This window comes from Schistocerca americana, chromosome 3 (genome assembly GCF_021461395.2).
Source record: "Schistocerca americana isolate TAMUIC-IGC-003095 chromosome 3, iqSchAmer2.1, whole genome shotgun sequence".
NCBI classification, from domain to species: Eukaryota; Metazoa; Arthropoda; class Insecta; order Orthoptera; family Acrididae; genus Schistocerca; species Schistocerca americana.
This window is the reverse complement of record NC_060121.1, coordinates 703,564,475-703,585,708: the sequence shown is the minus strand read 5'-3', so window position 1 is coordinate 703,585,708 and position 21,234 is coordinate 703,564,475. Positions and strand designations below refer to the sequence as shown.

The following is a 21,234-nucleotide window of genomic DNA, read 5'->3' as shown; positions in this document are numbered from 1 at the left end:
TAGCATGTAAACTTGTACTACTGTGGTAGGCATGGGCTTCATGTCTATCTTGGCTGCAATAATGGTTTCACTATGCTGTTCGTAGCAGCTTATCTACACTCTTGTTCCTTTATTCATTATCAAACCTACTCCTGTATTATCCTTATTTGATTTTATGTTCACCTGACAAGTCTTGTTCCTCCTGCCACCGAACTTCACTAATTCCCACTATATCTAACTTCAACATATCTGATTCCATTTTTAAATTTTCTAACCTACCTGCCTGATTAAGCAATCTGACATTCCACACTGTGATCTGTAGAATGCCAGTTTTCTTTCTCATGATAATGACATCCTCCTGAGTATTCTCCGCCTGGAGATCAGAGTTGGGGACTATTTTACCTCCAGAATATTTTATCCAAGAGGACGACATCATCTTTTAACCATACAGTAAAGCTGCACACCCTTGGGAAAAATTATGGCTGTAGTTTCCCCTTGCTTTCAACTATTCACAGTACCAGCACAGCAAAGCCGTTTGGTTAATGTTACAAGGCCAGATCAGTCAGTCACCCAGACTGGTGCCCCTGCAAATAGTCTTCAGGAACCATCCATTTTTCTGGCCTCTCAACAGATACCCATCTGTTGTGGCTGCACCTACAGTATGGTTATCTATAACACTAAGGCATGCAAGCCTCCCCACCAATGACGAGGTCCATGGTTCTTGGGGCTGGTTGGGGGGGGGGGGGGGAGGAAGGAACTGTCTTGTGTATTCATAAAATGAATGTTTCATTAGTGTTTTATATTTGCATGATATTATGTTCTTTTGTTGGCCTATGATATAATTCCTTTTATAATTATAATACAAGCCACTTACAGAACAATAAAGGTTTTCTGTGAAGAGATCAACAGAATGGTAGTGTGATGTGATTTTCTGATGTGTATACTACATTTATTTTTTGTGTATTATTGAGTAATATTTACATCTCATCAGCTGTTCAATCACTTGCAATGATCTGAAGAAAATAATAATAATAGAGTGAAATAAAGAGGAAGAAGACCATTAATGAAACAACAAAAACAAAATTTGGGAGTACAGAAAATGTGGAATCATTAATGCAGTCATGTGCATTAAGTTCCAGGAAATAAACAAACTAAATAAGTACTGTACAAGCTATTAACTTGAAGCTGAGTGAATGAAATTTGAGATACTGACATGTATTTGCAGCACTGAAAGCCCTTAAACAGTGTTGAGGCAAGCAACATGATGCCAGAAAGTTTAATAGTTATTAATTTGCTTATCTGTAATAAGAACCCCTTGGGCTTAGTATTTAGGTGTTTCCACTTGCAAACCGGTTGTCAGAATTCAAGAAAACTTGTGGTAAGGATTTGAATATACAAGTATTCAGCATATTTAAAAATCAGCCTTACACAAGAAAAAGAAGTTCATAGATGCCAGGATTTAACGAGAGTTATGGATGTTCTCGTGCTACATTTATTGCTTAATGTGTGACTCAGGCCAGCTACATTTCTTGTTTTATGTGTGACTCAGGCAAGATGTTCAAATATGAGTCAAGTCTCTTTGTTGAAACTTCTTTTTTGAGATTTGAATTCATTCTTTTGGAGCATATTTCCAAAATTCTGTAATGTTCAATCTCCTTTAAGTATTTTAATGTTTCACCCTAGTGTGCTGGTTTGTAGTCATGGTCTTCATAAGTCATGTGTGTTTTATAAAGCGGGGTCAGGGATTTTCTCTGCCTCGTGATGACTGGGTGTTGTGTGATGTCCTTAGGTTAGTTAGGTTTAAGTAGTTCTAAGTTCTAGGAGACTGATGACCATAGATGTTAAGTCCCATAGTGCTCACAGCCATTTGAACCAGAGCCAAATAGAATGCAGCACCCATTTTGCCGGCTGGAGTGGCCGAGCGGTTAAGGCGCTACAGTCTGGAACCGCACTGTTGCTACGGTCGCAGGTTCGAATCCTGCCTCGGGCATGGATGTGTGTGATGTCCTTAGGTTAGTTAGGTTTAAGTAGTTCTAAGTTCTAGGGGACTGATGACCATAGCAGTTAAGTCCCATAGTGCTCAGAGCCATTTGAACCATTTTTTTTTTATAAAGTCTCATAAGCTTGTAAAGTAGTCTGCCAATATCTTATGGATTTCCTTATGAATAGCCAGTGTTCTAGGTGTTTGTTGGAAACATGTTGATAGTGGCTTGTACCCCTAAATTTCCTGAGTTCTGTAGTATTCTTTGATGCTGCTTCTCTGTGTTTCCAATGAGGGACTTATAACACTGACTTTTTCAACTTAAATTGTGCATATACCAGACACATTTGATGAATGATCTGTCAGGAAACTGCACCACCCTGGAGACCACTGCCACCTGTCATTCTTTGCCAAAGGCTGGTAAATTCTTATCCACATGTGACCATGTATTGTCATGCTGAAATATCTTATGTCGAGTTGTCTGAAGAGGAGGTTGTAATGCTGCCTCTAGATCCCACTTGCCATAGAAGTTGCTGTTCCAGTTGTCTTCAACACATAGAAGTAAAAACCATATGTAATGTCTAATTACGTCTCAAACTACCAGCCTTGGAATTTGTCTATTATAAGTGTGCATTACAACAAGTCGGCTTGTGGTCACTTTTATAACAACTAACACATATCTGACTATTACTGTAAGTGTATACATGGCATTAGTTAGAAAAATTTTAATTTGGTACTCAACACCACACTTGCAGCCTTCACATGCCTATTATGGCCTGAGATAGTTCTGTTTTCTGTACAACAGAAGCCAATGTAATGCTATTAGTCCAGCCTGCAGCAAGTGTTATCAGACCTGATGCAGACATATCTACTCTTAGTGCAATGCAGCATTGTTGAGCAACAATATAGGTAAAGTTATCTAGTCTGTTATAGCCATGTGGTCAGGATAGTAGCTATTCCATGCTGTGGTTACTTAGTGCGTATCAGGACCCTCTCATTTCCCTGTAAGTCTTCTTCCTACACTCAGATTCCACATACACTTCAATGTTTTAACATTTTGTTTGTATGAGCCAGATTGCAATGGTATGAAAAACACTTGTGCTGATGGCTGCTGATTCTGTCATGTCTATACTCACACACATGGCGATATTCCACCTTTTCAAGTCAATGACAACAGTGGAAGCTGTTATCACAGTTCCTCTTCCTTTGAGGTTTTACTGGCTTATAGCAGCATAGCACTGACCTTTAAGGCCACACAAGATGTTATTCGTTCATCCTTTCACTTATTCTTATGTCTTGTTCCATTAATCACATTGTGAATTCTTCGGGGACATGGAATTGGTTAAATAGAACATTAGCTCGAAGAAGTATCCACTGCAAACTACTTCTGTAAAATACAGGGTGTCTCAAAATGACTATATGGGTCTTAAAGCTTTGTAAGACAAACACAAACAATTTTTTTCTTACAACTGTTCAGTGTGAACACTGATCACACATCGAGTCGATAGGCAAGTTGTTCAGAAACCTTTATCAATATGTCGGGAATAATTGTTGCAATAACACTGTTTCTAAAGTCAGATAGCTGAGCTGGCATCAGAGGCACACACACATAATTGTGTCAGATCATGTGTGAATGTGAAAGTCATGCATAAAATGCTGTGTCAACTGGCCCCTTGTGCCCAATCTACCAGTCAGATACAACATCGTTTAACCAGTCGCATACTGAGATATGCCTGTGAGGCAGCACACCATCCTGCTCCCAAATAAAGATGTGTTGATCTGCTTCTTCCCATTGAGTCACGGGCCACAGCTGTAGTACATCAAGATAAGAAACATCAGTTACAGTTAATTCACCAAAAAGGAAAGGCCCATAAACTTTCCCCGGGCTAAGTGTGAAAGACTCACACTCATTCAACACGTTTTTCAGTCACTCTTTGTCATTCCATACTCTTCCCACTACACACACATCTAAAAACAAAACTGTTTGAGTTGTTCTTTCATTTGGTGCATTATTTACAATTGTAAGTTGAACATAATAAATGCCACAACGCCTTAAAACCGGTTTGTTCGATTTGAAACACCCTGTGTACTAAAAGTCAGTTATGACTAGTGTTAATCTAATCACACTAATAGTTAAAAACCACTGACATCTGACTTTAATTGGCTGTCCTTTTTATGTAATACTTCACACAATGCATTTATGAAACTTCATGAAGCACACTGTCAGCTGTCTACACATTGCTATATCCGTAAGTTATATAATATGAACGTCAGTGCTAACCACAATTTACATCCACAAATACAAATTTTCTGATAAATCACAGAAATATTGACTAATAAGGTATTCTCTTACTTTAGTATTGAATGTTCAGAGATTTCCAATTTCTTGCTTGATAGCAACCTTTTAAAGACTTTTGCATCAGAATGTAAAAATAGATTCTGAGCCCTGGTGTGGGATAAATAGTCTAAATGAATATTATTTCTAGTATTTCCATTGTAAATTGCTAAGTTCATCAAAAATTGATCATTTTATTAGCCACAAATACCATTATGGAGTATGTATAGGATGGTTAGAAAGAGCCTGAAAAGCTTGTAAGGGGTTTGAAGGATAGGTTGTGTTGAGATTTAATTGTTAAGAAAAAATTCAATACATTGCATCATTTGTGAGCTAATTAGCATTCAAAGTAGCCAGTCAGGTCACTGTGCATGCAGATTCAAGTGGCCTACCAGATACATTTTTAGGAAACCAAATAAAGAAAATGTTTGGCAACAACTTCTTTGGTGGGCCACTTGAATTTGCATGCACAATTTCCCAGGTTAATGTATTCACATTCTGGTGCCACTTCAATTTATTATCTATCTGGATGCTCAAGAACTTCACATGCTGTATCCCCATTGACATCTACGTCTGAACCTGTAAGAAAATTTTGCACAGGGGTTTTCACAAGATTAAGGTTCGCTGTGAACCAGCTGTAGGCCTGTTCCATTATTCTTCTGGCTGCATCTGGTATGAATATGAATGGCCCCTTTGTCCATATAACTCTGTCATCAGGAAATGTTACAGTTTTTTAAGAGTCTTCCCATGGTCAGGATAAATCATTTATGTAGACCAAGAATTTTCTGTTAGGAAGGTCAGAATTCACTGAAATTCTTGCACTACAGTACCAAAGTGTTGTGCTATAGGAGTCAAAAGAAAATGGCACAGCTCACTGATGAAATGGAGGGGTACTGTTAAAGTCTAGCTGGCACCATTTAAGGAAAGGTATGTGTGTGTGTGTTTCTCTATTTGTACTCAAGCTTGAAACAGGATTACTCCAAAAGCTATTGAGTTTCCTTTCTTTTTTGTGTCTGCCTGTTGACAACTCTTTACTTTCTGCTTTTCAATGAGTGGTTTCCTTTATGCCTAAAGTATTCACACTGTACCAGAGCTTTTCTATGTATCATGTGGTACATCACTTTCTGCATTTGGAGGGGAACAATCCTGGAACAATAAACACTGAGGTGGTTGAAGTATACAGCAGCAATGCATCATATGATATGGTAATGACATAAATGTTATATGGCATTATTGGCTGGGATATCGCGAAAGGTAGCTTCAGTTGTCCATCAGAAAGGTCATTCTTCCTCTGCCTGCATTGGCCTCTTTCACTGTGAATATGTGCAAGATGTGTTGCTTATGTATTTGTAGAGTTTATGTGGATATAATAGGTGTGTGTACAGCATAATGTTAGGAGCAAGACCAGTCCCATACACCCTCCCATTATTACTTACCCCAGGCCTGTCACAGGCACCTCCTATCACATCAAAGGCAGGGCTATCTCTGAAAGCAGCAATGTGATCTACAAACTAAGCTGCAACTACTGTGCTGATTGACAACTAGTAAGTTGTCTGTCCATATAAATGGTAACTGCCTAACTGTGGCCAAGAGACAGCTGGACCACCCAGTTACTGAACATGCTGGCCAACATCATGCACTTCAAGAGACAGCTGGACCACCTAGTTGCTGAACATGCTGGCCAACACGATGCGCTTGGTTTCAATCACTGCCTCACAGTCTGTACCATCAGGATCCTTATTAATAACACCAGCTTTTCTGAACTTCACAACAGAGAATTCTCTGCAACTGTCCTTGATTCCCATAATCCCCCCTTCTGCCCCCCCCCCCCACCTCAACCTCCCCCTTTTCTAAACCTTACCCTATTCCACCGATGCACCTACAAGTCTCTTCCCCTTCTCTACACCTCTCTCCTGCTCCTCCCCCCCCCCCCCCCCCCCAGCCCCTTGCCCCACCACAATAAAGATCAGACTCCTATTCTGCACCTAGCAGCCCTATCTTGTCCCTACCACATCCCTGGATGCTCTTACTCCAAGTAGGCTAACAACTGACCCCACCCCTACTCTGCTATTCCTCCTCATTGCTCCACACCTCCTCCTTACCCCCATGAACCAACCCAGATCACTGCTCATGTCAGATACAATCACAGTCCATATTCAGGTCCTGCCAGCAAGTGAGAGTGCCATTTATGTGACTTGTGCTTGTGTGAATGTGTATGACAGTGTTATGAAAAGGATAGACTACTACTCACCATATGCGCAGATCCAGAGTTGCAACCAGGCACAACAAAAAGACTGCAAAACAAGTAAACTTTCAGCCAAAAGACCTTCTACTGGATTAGACCATGCACACACACACACACACACACACACACACACACATACATTCATGCAAACACAACTCACACACACACAACTGGGTCTGGCTGCCAAAGCCAGACACAGGCCTCATCAGCCAGACAGTGGTCATGTGTGTGGGTTGCATTTGCATGAATGTGTAGGAGTATATTGTCTAATTCAGAAGAAGGCTTTTGGGCTGAAAGATTACTTGTTAGGCAGTCTTTTTGTTGTGCCTGTCTGTGACTCAGCATCCCAACTAATCTCTACCATATGGTGAGTGTCAGTCTATCCTTTACATAATATAGTCATTAATCCATCATGGATTTCCATTCCAAATTTGTATGTGTTTTCTATTTTGGAAGGTCTTTATGTCCAAAAGCTTACATGTTAAGAGTCTTTTCATTGTGTTTGTTTGTGACTCAATGCCTCCTCTATGTGAGTACTAGCAGACTATCTTTTTCATGTTGTTGTAGTGTTATGTTTGTATTGTATGATGATGATGATGATGATGATGATGATGATGATGATGATAAGAGAAGAGAGAGAGGGAAAAACCCAATGCTGACACATAGCTCATTCCTCTCAAATGGCATCAAGGGAGCTGCTGAAATTATCATTCCCCATCTGACAGATAGATCACCACCAAGTCTCACTTCATGAGATACTGCAGAGATCTGGAATTTAATCCACAACATTTTGCAAAGAAAGGTGATAAGGAACTATACATCACTACCCCTCCACCCTTCACTGGACAAATACTGGCAGTTAAAATTTCATTGACCATCGGGACTCAAACAAAGTGTGTTTTAGCGACCTTGGCTATGAAGGTAGGTTATATGACACATTGGCATACAACCTCTCTGTGAAAAACTAGGAAAAGTCCCACCAAACTCAGACAGCAGTGAAATGTTACAACAGTGTCAGGGCATTCCATCTAATCACCATGGACAAGTTTGGGTGTACCCCCATTAACTCAAAGACAAAGGAACAGAGCAAGCAGTGGAAACATGCAGAATAATACAGAGACCTAACCATAACTGCACAATGTAATGTTGAGTGTGGAGGTGCCAACAGACTATGGTGGTAAAGGACAAACAATTTTAGTAACATACTACCAAAGTCTCTTGATGAGTTTCTGGGGGGGCTGTCAAGATGAAGTGTCATGGGAAGCTGTTTAAGGGGGTATTTTTGCTCCATGACAGTGTCCTAGCTCATCCTGAATGGAACACAGTCACCTATGCTGCTTCTTTTTTTTCATGTTGTGATCTCATATACTACTTTCTTCGTGGAGAAAATTTTATTATTGCCAAAATGGGTGTTTACAATTTCTCTTCTCCTAAACAGATCAGAATTTTGTTGTACACTACTACTACAAAAGATAGTCAAAATAGTATAATAAATGTAATGGGTTTTTAACAACAAATGATAACTATATTCTCAGCTATTGCACATATTTTCTAGCTCCACATCATTTGACATCTTCATTCATTAAGGAGACATTTGTGCATATCATCTCATGTGGCTTACTTAAATTATTTTAGCATGCATTATTCGTGTTATGTATTACAGTCAAATACAACCTTTGATTTAGATGCAAGTTGCTAATTCAGTTTTATAATGGTTTCAGAGTAAGGTGTCATGTGGTTCATTTATCTGCAGCAGATGCTCTTCCATTCATACACAAAGCAAAACAAGCAGGATTACCTCTCACAGTGGAGACATGTTTCCACTACCTCACATTGAATGCTGAAGCAATTCCAGATAAAGCAACACAGTACAAATGCTGCCCACCAATTCGTGAACTACAAAACAGAGTGAGTCATAAGTATCTTTTGTCCAGATGTAAATTATCATCATACAAATATTGTTATGGTAGTCTTCCTGAATAACAAGCTCCATCATCAGCTATTGAAAATGGAAAATTGCAAGGATAAGACACAAAAGCATTGGAAGAGAGTATCTGTTCTGCAAATGATAGTGGAAGTAAACATGTAGAAACTAGGATCTATGATGATATTAGACATTGTCTCATTGTCAACAAATTCTTGCACTGTGGAGTGCATATGAGGGTTCTATTCAGTTTTGTGTACTGTGTCACACACAACTGAGAAGCCACTGGCTCCAGTTTATGTAACAACTTCCTCAAATATAAAAATATCTGATTTTATGAAGTAGTATGCAACATTATTTTTGATGATATGTACAAGGGTAATCCCAAAAATAAGATCTCCTATTTTTTTTTTATAATTACATAGACCTGTTTATTTCTACAATGGTTTACAACAGTTTACAGCTTGAACATTTAGCTATTTTTTGACATAATCACCATTTCTGGTGATGCATTTTTGTAGACGCTATGGCAGTTTTTGTATGCCCATGTCATACCAGCTCGCTGCCATGCTGTTCAGAAAGTTATGAACCTCTTCCTTCACCTCGTCATCGGAGCTGAATCGCTTTCTGGCCAAATGTTCTTTTAACCTAGGGAACGGGTGATAGTTACTGGGCGCCAAGTCAGGACTATAGGGTGGGTGGGTGATTATGTTCCACTGAAACTGTTGTAGGAGAGCAACGGTTTGCTGAGCGATGTGTGGGCGAGCATTGTCATGGAGAATGTGTATGCCCTTGCTCAACATTCCTCTTCTCTGGTTCTGAATTGCCCATTTGAGTTTTTTCAGAATCTCACAGTACCTGTCAGCATTAATTGTGGTCCCAGCGATTCAGCTCCGATGATGAGGTGAAAGAAGAGGTTCATAACCTTCTGAACAGCATGGTGGCGAGCCGGTATGACATGGACATACAAAAACTGCCACAGCATCTACAAAAATGCATCGACAGAAATGGTGATTATGTGGAAAAATAGCTAAATGTTCAAGCTGTAAACTGATGTAAACCATTGTAGAAATAAACAGGTCTATGTGCTTATAAAAAATAGGAGACCTAACTTTTGGGATTACCTTCATATTTCAGAATGACCAATGATTTGGAAAATAGTCAAATTGAAGAGTATAATTATAAATACAGAATACAACCTATGATAAAATATATTCTCTTTCAAGACATATAGTCTGGTTGTGGACCAAATTCTGGAAAAGACAATTTTAGCATTAATCAAAAATGAACAGTTATCGATGTTTGTAACAACAGAAGTCTGTTTGCAATGAACACACCCATTTGGCATGCAACTAGCAGGAGATTTCAGTCATTAAATGCATACAAACATTTAATTTAAAGGAGTGTTAAAAAGAAATGTTGCAATATTTTGAGGAATCACAGTATCTTGATTTGTGTGTGTTGAGAGTTTGTTGAAATCTCTAACAACAGAATACAAAACTCCACTTTGAACCATTAACAAGGAAATTCAGTCTATATGAAAAAAAACTGTAGGACATATCACAGTCACATAAGTCATAGTTCAGCTCAAATAGATTGTTCTTACTAGCTACCAAGGCCCTACATCAGTGCAAGAAAATATACTAGCAGCTGAATGTGTGTTCCTATTTCTATGAAACAATCCCAACGAGACTTGTGGTTACTGATTTAATATATGTTACAGCTCAATTTGTCTGTGTGAATACTTAATTTACTTTAGCTGCTTTGCTCCAGAAGATAATTCCATAATAGAACACCACAGCGAAAGTTTTCTGCATAACTAACATCTTTATCTTCTAGTAAATTTAATGAAAAATATTTCCAAGTGCAAAATATGCTAAGTTATTTTAAAATTTCAATAAAGACATGATCATAGCCAGAAAAATCATCTCTTTTAGCAATATAATGATTTTTATGGTTTCTTTGGTGCTGAACTTTTTATTATTTAATCCTTAAGAAACACAGACACTTTCATCAGGTCCATTTGACACAAAACTAAAATATAAATAACAACACAATACTTCATCATTCCATGGAGTTACTTTTAAAAATGTATAATTTTATCCCCTTTTAAAAGTGAAATAATATATTCAGTGCTGTTTTAATCATTCTTTGTTTTCAGATAACTGATTTTGGAACATGAAGTGTCACAAACTTTTAATGTCACAGGTATAACATTTTACATGACACACGGTATTAAATGTTCATCCCTTGTTATCATCTTCACAGGACATACAGACCACCTTAGCATACTTTACATTCATGTGTAGATGGTTAAACGTTCTATGAAAAGTTTGTTGTCTTTTGTAGTTCAGCACATATGACGCCAGAGAGCAGGTGCTGTTTCTGTTCTTCACATCCTTTTGGACTGGACCCAGTTCCTCTCCTTTTGTACTGGCAGCAGATTCTCTCCACACTAGACAAAGCTTTTTTTTTTGTAGTAGATTTTGATGTATATAAGAAATGTTCCTTTGGACACCATTAAAAAAAACACTGCTAATAGCTATTTTGTCATTCTTCTGCAAGTGTTTTGTAATTACTATGTAGCTGACCACAAGTGTCAGTCAATCTTTCCAACGTTATGCATTGTGGAGATGATAATAGATCATGATACGGCTTTTGTAAAGCTGAAGAGACTTCAAGCTACAGTCCACTGTTTATTGGGCAAAACATGTGAGGGAATAACTGGTTTGTTCTTTTGTCATGTTCTAATTAATGCCAAATTTTTTTCTGATACAATTCTTGCAAGAAACATGCTGGAGTACCAGCTGTCAGTAGTTCAATTTCTGCTAGTACTTACAGAGGAATAACAAGGTATTGTACTATTTATGAAGACAGTACAGTTTACTGAAAGAACTACTTAGCTGTGTGCCTGCATTATAGATTTTTGCACGTCACAAGATCTATAAAAGTCTACAAATGCTTATGAAGTGAACACTGGTTTACATAACAGTTAATCCACCAGATTATCATCAAAATAAAGAGAAAAGCTTTCCATTGGAGTCTTTGCTACTGTAGCCAGTGCAAAAGTGGTTGTCCTACAGGAGATGATATAGCTTTTGCTTCTTCCCTTCTGAGTAATGGGTTTTATCTGCCATTAACAAGTATACATGACAGTATGGATAGATTTACTGATCAAGAGTAGACCAATATGCACCTTGTGTATGTATTCACTGAATGCAATGGATGATTATCTAAGATAACTGATTGTTTTCAACAGAAAATTATCAAACTTTTGCAAAAATCTATGTTACAGTATCATTTAGCAGGTGATTTTGTTACCACATCAACCCAAAACGGGTTTGAATCCCGCCTCGGGCATGGATGTGTGTGATGTCCTTAGGTTAGTTAGGTTTAAGTGGTTCTAAGTTCTAGGGGACTGATGACCTTAGACGTTAAGTCCCATAGTACTCAGAGCCATTTGAAGCCAACCCAAACCATACACTACTGGCCATTAAAATTGCTACACCAAGAAGAAATGTAGATGATAAACGGGTATTCATTGGACAAATATATTATACTAGAACTGACATGTGAATACATTTTAGCACAATTTGGGTGCATAGATCCTGAGAAATCAGTACCCAGAACAACCACCTCTGGCCATAATAACGGCCCTGATACGCCTGGGAATTGAGTCAAACAGAGCTTGGATGGCGTGTACAGGTACAGCTGCCCATGCAGCTTCAACACCATACCACAGTTCATCAAGAGTGACTGGCGTATTGTGACGAGCCAGTTGCTCGGCCACCATTGACCAACCATTTTCAACTGGTGAGAGATCTGGAGAATGTGCTGGCTAGGGCAGCAGTTGAACATTTTCTGTATCCATAAAGGCCAGTACAGGACCTGCAACATGCAGTCGAGCATTATCCTGCTGAAATGTAGGGTTTCGCAGCGTTAGAATGAAGGGTAGAGCCACAGGTCATAACACATCTGAAATGTAACGTCCACTGTTCAAAGTGCTATCAATGCGAACAAGAGGTGACCGAGATGTGTAACCAATGGCACCCCATACCATCACGCCGGGTGATATGCCAGTATGGCGATGACGAATACATGCTTCCAATGGGCGTTCACCGTGATGTCGTCAGACGTGGATGAGACCATCATGGTGCTGTAAACAGAACCTGTTTTCATCCGAAAAAAATGACATTTTGCCATTCGTGCACCCAGGTTCGTTGTTGAGACACCATCACAGGCGCTCCTGTCTGTGTCGCAGCGTCAAGTGTAACCGCAGCCATGGTCTCCAAGCTGATAGTCCATGCTGCTGCAAACATTGTCGAACTGTTCGTGCAGATGGTTGTTGTCTTGCAAACATCCCCATCTGTTGAATCAGGAATCGAGACGTGGCTGCATGATCCATTACAGCCATGTGAATAAGATGCCTGTCATCTCGACTGCTAATGATAAGAGGCCGTTGGGATCCAGCATGGCATTCCGTATTACCCTCCTGAAGCCACCAATTCCATATTCTGCTACCAGTCATTGGATCTCGACCAACATGAGCAGCAATGTCGCAATACGATAAACCGCAATCGCGATAGGCTACAATCCGACCTTTATCAAAGTCGGAAACGTGATTGTACACATTTCTCCTCCTTACACGAGGCATCACAACAATGTTTCACCAGGCAATGCTGGTCAACTGCTGTTTGTGTATGAGATATCGGTTGGAAACTTTCCTCATGGTAGCACATTGTAGGTGTCGCCACCGGTGCCAACCTTAAGTGAATGCTCTGAAAAGCTAATCATTTGCATATCACAGCATCTTCTTCCTGTCGGTTAAATTTCGCATCTGTAGCACGTCATCTTCATGGTGTAGCAATTTTAATGGCCAATAGTGTATAACAACAGGTCATCAATTACTTGGATATTTTCAGAATAAAAAAAAAGCACTGACAGTATTTGCATATATCTTCTAATTTATCCTTGCTGATGCAATGGATAAATCTAGAGTGTTTCACAATCATCAGTCCCATAATACTTATAAATTCAAATCCAGTCTTTGACATTACATTGTAGTATGAAATACAACAATCATCTAAGCCATAATTGTACTGAGCCTGAATTCACAGCCTTATTCACTTAAATAACATCTCAACAATGCATTCAGTTTCAGTACTATTTCAATTTATATTACATGTAAATGATAACAAAAAAAGATCAATGCAAAAAATTCACATGCAACACCTTACAATAGTGGTTATACCATTCCAAAATCTTCATTATTTTGTACAAAATACACTGTTCCATTCATTGGCACTAAAACACAGTGTCAAGATGTGGGGACCTGCAGCTTCCCCTAGCTTTCAGGGTAACCAAAAAATGTAGTGTAGTCAGGTATTTTTGCTTCAAGAAAATGATTTCAAAGTGAATTTTACCAAGGTTTTTAACAGGGTCAGATTTGTAAGTTTTTATGGGTACTTACAAGTTGCTATTTGTCTTCCAAGATATTAAAAATGTCTCTATAGCCATATGTCTAGCCCCCATGACCTATCAATAGGTGCCACTTGCTCCAACTCATACTGAAGGCTAATAATTATGAACAAACAGTTTCATCATGTAATAAGTTCGTATTGAGTTACTGACCTTTGAAGTCTAATTATTACTCTTAATGACATTATACATTAAGTGCTTTAAGGTGAAAATTAATAAGTGGTCATACATATATTTTTACATGACAACATTACACACATAAAAAAAAGTTTTGCATCACCCCAGTTCCCAGAACTCCTGAAGATAGACATTGACTGTGGATATTGTATCACAGACACAGTCCCTTTGACTGTTAACAGATGTCACTAAGCCCACCCAAAGATGTAAACAACCATGCATGAGCAGTGCCTATTAGATGGAGGGTGTCTGACAGCCAATCAGTTCCAGTCATTCAACCAGGAAGGAGGTACACGGCTCATGTGTGTGTGTGTAGTTCAACCATGCCTAGATGGTCAATACGACAGTTTGATCATGTCCACATTGTTACTTTGTGCCAGGAAGGGCTCTCAACAGGGGAAGCGTCTAGGAGTGAACCAAAGCGATGTTGTTCGGACATGGAGTAGATACAGAGAGACAGGAACTGTCAATGAAATGCCTTGCTCAGGCCGCAGAAGGGTTACTACTGCAGCGGATGACCACTACCTACGGATTATCGCTTGGAGGAACCCTGACAGCAATGCCACCATGTTGAATAATGCTTTTCGTGCAGCCACAGGATGCCACGTTACGAATCACACTGTGCGCAATTGGCTGCATGATACGCAATTTCATTCCCAACATCCATCTTTGCAATCACAACACCATGCAGCATGGTACAGATGGGCCCAACAGCAAGCCAAATGGACCTCTCAGGACTGGCATCATATTCTCTTCACTGATGACTGACAAATATACCTTCAACCAGACAATAATCAGAGATGTGTTTGGAGGCAGCCCGATCAGGCTGAATGCCTTAGACACACTGTCCAGCGAGTGCAACAAGGTGGAGGTTCCCTGCTGTTTTGAGGTGGCATTATGTGGGCCTGACGTATACTGATGGTGGTCATGGAAGACGCCATAACGGCTGTACAATACATGAATGCCATCCTCCGACCAATAGTGCAACCATATTGGCAGCATACTGATGAGGCATTTGTCTTCATGGACAACAATTCACACCCCCATCATGCACATCTTGTGAATGACTTCCTTCAGTACAACAACATCACTCAACTAGAGTGGCCAGCATGTTCCCCAAACATGAACCCTATCGAACATGCCTGGTATAGATTGAAAAGGGTGATTGATGGACGATGTAACCCACCAACCACTCTGAGGGACCTCTGCCAAATCACCATTGAGGAGTGGGACAATCTAGACCCTCACTGCCTTGATGAACTTGTGGATAGTATACAGGCATGTATCAGTGCAAGAGGACATGCTACTGGGTATCAGAGGTACCAGTGTGTACAGCAATCTGGACCACCACCTCTGAAGGTCTCGCTGCATGGTGGTGAAACACGCAATGTGCAGTTTTCATGAGCAATGGTGGAAATGATGTTTATGTTGATCTCTATTCCAATTTTCTGTAGAGGTTCTGGAACTCTCGGAACTGTGGTGATGCAAAAGTTTTTGTGATGTGTATATTATGTATGACAATGTGCACTAAAAAGCTGAATCACATGCTTACACACACACACCCAGAGTTCCATGCATTAAATTTATACATGATAGTCTGCTGGAATATGCATGTGACATAAAAAAATAGGAAAAGTGAAAAAAAATTTTATATGTCAGTATTCAGTGGACACGCAAAACTGGATCAGGATGGGTCTTTATTTGTTACAGGAGCACCTATAAATAGTAACTGTTTGCAATTTATTTTCAAACATACCTAATTATATAATTGTTCGTTGTATATTATGTATTAAGGAAAATAATTAATTAGTCTTCATCTTCTTTTTTCTCTCTTGTTTCTTGTCTCTTAGAACCATTCATCAACTTTCATCTCCTACATGGAATTTGCATAAACTCCACATCTCTTTCCTTCTATGAATCATGCTACATCATTTACGTTGAATCAGCCCTAGGCATACAAGATGCATGAAAGAACAGTAAATGTATTATGGATACATAAGATAACACAACATGTATATGATCATTGCTTAACATAGAAAAGTAACTCCAGTGTGAAAAGAATCAGCTCAACTTCATAAGCATGCATTAAAAAAAAATGTTTCGTTGGTACTAGCCTAATCTAATTACTTGAATACTTAATGTAGACGGAACAAATACATTTATGTCAACTGTGGGCACCACATGTGTCAAAAATTGACAGTGTAATGCATACGATACACAAAACATCACAATGCTGAAAGAAATTCATCATCATTACACAAAACTACAAAGCATATTTACATATAGACTATCCATATGAATTAAATTACTAAGTAATATTTTCATTAGTAACAGAGGAAGAAAAATGATCAATAGCTTACTCATTTAGCAACATTCCCATATCCATTACCATGTAAACAAGTCAGTTCTTCACCATACTAGTGAACAATAGTGGTTTTAATGATGTACAAAGTATCATAATCTCCAGGTGTTTATTATTAAGTGGCAACTAATTGCTACTGTGTACAAAACACAAAATTAAGTTGTAGTCATCTTCTGAAACATGACTCCACAATAGCGCTGTAAAAGTGTAATTCATTTGTCTAAATTTTACCATAATTATCAGAATTTTCATTCTCCAGTAATATTGATCCCCAGTTCCTTTGTTACATTCTTCATTAACTGTAGTGCCTTTGTGTGTCAGAACTCACTTATAATATCTCTCAGATGGTACTCATGATGGATAGCAGCATGACACCTCATCCTCAATAAATATTCAGTGAAAATACCTTCCACATGACTCTATAAAAATAATCCATTCTATTTCATGACAACTAATCCCTAACCATAACTTCATTATCATATTCTTCATAATAGTAAATAACATATTTAAGACCTCAGACCTCATAATCATCATCATGATCAACATCACCATAATACTCCACAAAATCCAATATACATCATCATAATCATATTATCTCACAATAAATCTTAAATGCTTCAATTCACAGCTACATCTCACCTAACTGCAACAATATGAAAAATAGTGTGTCATTATCTATCTAATGAAGGTCTCACAACAAACATCACATTTTCATCCTCATTAATAGCATGTATTCAGCATTAGTTTGTTCTCATTTGGACAAGATTCTTCATTACTTGGTATGGCCTCACTCTGCACAAAACATTTTTCCTTATCTAATCTAACACTTAATAAATTCCTCTAAGTAAAAATGGCTTAGGGAAAAAAACTGTATCATGACTGTAGAGGCAACAAATCTGGTCTCTCTGTCTTCCCAATTATTAACTTTATTGTAATTGCAATTTCATAAGACAAAGCATAATTATTATTTGAGTGCAACCAAAAGAAATAGCAAGCTGTACAGCCAAACCACACAAATTATAATTACAGCAAAAAATATTTATTGCTCGAACTTGAAGTAATGCTATTAAGGAATTTTATACATGGAATTAATTTCTGAAGCTACATACTGTCTTTCATTAATTAAGCATAATGTTTTGCAAATTCTTTAAGCACTGTGAGATCATATTCTAAAATAATTAATCTATGACTAAAACCTGAGAAAATGGATAGCAATGACAGGAAGACATAGCTTTAACAAACTGAAAAGGTAGAAGATGAAAGAAACCACAGAAAACCGAAATGGCGAAAGTGCTACAACAGCTTGAGGCCCCATGCATGCCAAGCACTTTACATACAATATGTGTATGTCCTTCTGAGTGTTTACATAAAATAAACCTTCAACATTACAGCAAACCTAAATTAAATGTAATTACAGAGCATAAACAAAATACTTCAGTGCAAACCATACCAAAGTATGGAAGATGGCATGTTATTAGATCAAATTCTCATAATGCAACACAGTCCCTAGCATATAATCCTATATACCAAAATTATTATGTCAACCAGTTCAAATGTCAAATAAGAAAGAAAGAGTATTCTAGCCTAGACTTACTGCTATTTGAATCAGCATAATGTACTACACTGCAACTAAATTACTTTTAAACTGATACCAAAATTTGTTCTCATACTTTTCCCACAAATCAAGCTGCAGTTGTTTACAAAAACTTAGACACTCTTTTCTAAAAAGTTTCTTTATGTGGAATGGACTTTGACCAGTTTTCTAAATTTACTATTGAAAATTATCTCCTTTTGACATTTCAGATACTACACTTTCACTTTCCTCTGACAGAAACTCATCTATTAAAACAAGAAAACCTTTTGTCTCCTCATCAGCATCATCTACTTCAAACCAAACATTGGCTATCACATAATGATTACCAGTATGTCAGACATCAGGTACAGGAACATCACAATTTTCATCATTAAATATAGCACTTTTCTCAACTTCTAAACCAAATTCCACCTGGATATTTGACTGTTTCTTCCTCGTTTCAACAGTAAATTTTAATTCAAGGATTTCTGACTCAGCTTCTGCAAGCTCACCACTATTGTTCTGAATTTCACTTCCTAGTTCTTTTCTTGCATGCAATAATTTGTTATTTCTTTCCACTATGTGACTACACAATTCACTTTTTAGCACATTAATTCTATTATCCGGTTTTTTGTTCAATTTCTTGATCTGGACTTATAGCTGTGTTTGACTTTAAATTTTGCCAATTCTTTAATTTTTTATTGTATCTGGTTTTTTTTGTTCAATTTCTTGATTTGGACTTCTAGTTCATAACTCAGCCTATTTTTTAACTGTCTGTTCGACTTAAAATTTTTCCAATTATTTCATTTTTATGATTCTATGATCAAAACTGTATCTCCTTCAGTCCTTTCATGAGCATTTAAATTTTCTTTCAAGTTAATTCAAAATCGTACCTCCTTATCATTTGTGACTCAATTTGAAATTTAATTTCATCATACTAGTACTTCAATTTACAAACAGTTAAAAAATTTAAGAAAATATTATACAACGTTTCTCAGAATTACACATTAAAATGAGCATGGAGTAAAATAATAACAAGTTCTGGTACATATCTCCTTTCTTATTTAAAGTCGAAGTCCAGTCCACTACTTACACATTATTTCATTCCTGTTGTTCATCCCTTTCCCGGTTTTTTTCTCTATACAATGTTTTCATTTTCTTAACCCAATGTGCAATATAATTTTAGTGTCACATTTATAAAATATTATACAATTATACCAGCAAATGAGCCCCATTTCTAACACACTGGTAACCATAATTAGCCAATTGTTTCAACAGAAAATTATCTGCCTTTTGCAGAAATATAAAATACAGTAACATTTAACTGGTGATTTGGTTGATACAGCAACCCAAACATATTGCCACCTGCCAGCAACTACTTGGATACAATTCGAACAAAAATAATATTAAATCTTCTCTTCTGTGCAAATCAACAGGTCTGGGGTTCTTGGCCATAAAAACAATAACCTGACAATATTTGTATACGAGGGCAGTTCAATAAGTAATGCAACACATTTTTTTTCTCGGCCAATTTTGGTTGAAAAAACCGGAAATTTCTTGTGGAATATTTTCAAACATTCTCGCTTCGTCTCGTATAGTTTCATTGACTTCCGACAGGTGGCAGCGCTGTTCGGAGCTGTTAAAATGGCGTCTGTAATGGATGTGCGTTGCAAACAACGGGCAGTGATCGAGTTTCTTTTGGCGGAAAACCAGGGCATCTCAGATATTCATAGGCGCTTGCAGAATGTCTACGGTGATCTGGCAGTGGACAAAAGCACGGTGAGTCGTTGGGCAAAGCGTGTGTCATCATCGCCGCAAGGTCAAGCAAGATTGTCTGATCTCCCGCGTGCGGGCCGGCCGTGCACAGCTGTGACTCCTGCAATGGCGGAGCGTGCGAACACACTCGTTCGAGATGATCGACGGATCACCATCAAACAACTCAGTGCTCAACTTGACATCTCTGTTGGTAGTGCTGTCACAATTGTTCACCAGTTGGGATATTCAAAGGTTTGTTCCTGCTGGGTCCGTCGTTGTCTAACCGAACACCATAAAGAGCAAAGGAGAACCATCTGTGCGGAATTGCTTGCTTGTCATGTGGCTGAGGGTGACAATTTCTTGTCAAAGATTGTTACAGGCGATGAAACATGGGTTCATCACTTCGAACCTGAAACAAAACGGCAATCAATGGAGTGGCGCCACACCCACTCCCCTACCAAGAAAAAGTTTAAAGCCATACCCTCAGCCGGTAAAGTCATGGTTACAGTCTTCTGGGACGCTGAAGGGGTTATTCTGTTCGATGTCCTTCCCCATGGTCAAACGATCAACTCTGAAATGTATTGTGCTACTCTTCAGAAATTGAAGAAACGACTTCAGCGTGTTCGTAGGCACAAAAATCTGAACGAACTTCTCCTTCTTCATGACAACGCAAGACCTCACACAAGTCTTCGCACCCGAGAGGAGCTCACAAAACTTCAGTGGACTGTTCTTTCTCATGCACCCTACAGCCCCGATCTCGCACCGTCGGATTTCCATATGTTTGGCCCAATGAAGGACGGAATCCGTGGGAGGCACTACGCGGACGATGAAGAAGTTATTGATGCAGTACGACGTTGGCTCCGACATCGACCAGTGGAATGGTACCGTGCAGGCATACAGGCCCTCATTTCAAGGTGGCGTAAGGCCGTAGCATTGAATGGAGATTAAGTTGAAAAATAGTGTTGTGTAGCTAAAAGATTGGGGAATAACCTGGTGTATTTCAATGCTGAATAAAACAACCCCTGTTTCAGAAAAAAAATGTGTTGCATTACTTATTGAACTGCCCTCGTACATCTTGTAATTTATTCCTGATGCAACAGATAAATTCAGAATTTTTCACAATCATCAATTACATTTTACTGATACATTAAAACCCAGTCATTGACATTTATCTGAGCCATAACTGTACTGAGCCTGCAGTCACAGCCTTACTCACTTATGTAATATCTTGAAAATGCACTCAATTTGAGGTATTGTTACAATTAATGTTACATGTAAATTACAATGAAAAGAAGTCAATACAAATAATTTAATTTGTAATGTGAAGATTAACAGATAACAAAAACATATTTGAAATAAACTGTTTTGTAAAATGCACAGTTTTACAATGCTAAATTTTGTAAGATGATTATTTTTCACAATTAA

General features: G+C 38.3%; 1 protein-coding gene across 2 annotated transcripts in view; it reads left to right on the top strand.

Moving 5' to 3' along the window:
• The window catches only part of LOC124605306 (allantoinase), a 235,407-nt gene that overhangs the window by 163,816 nt on the left and 50,357 nt on the right, over nt 1–21,234 (top strand). For both annotated transcript variants that reach the window (XM_047136888.1, XM_047136887.1), the window contains exon 8: nt 8,262–8,448. In XM_047136888.1, coding sequence (XP_046992844.1) covers nt 8,262–8,448 — 187 coding nt within the window. The remainder of the gene's footprint in view (nt 1–8,261; nt 8,449–21,234) is intronic.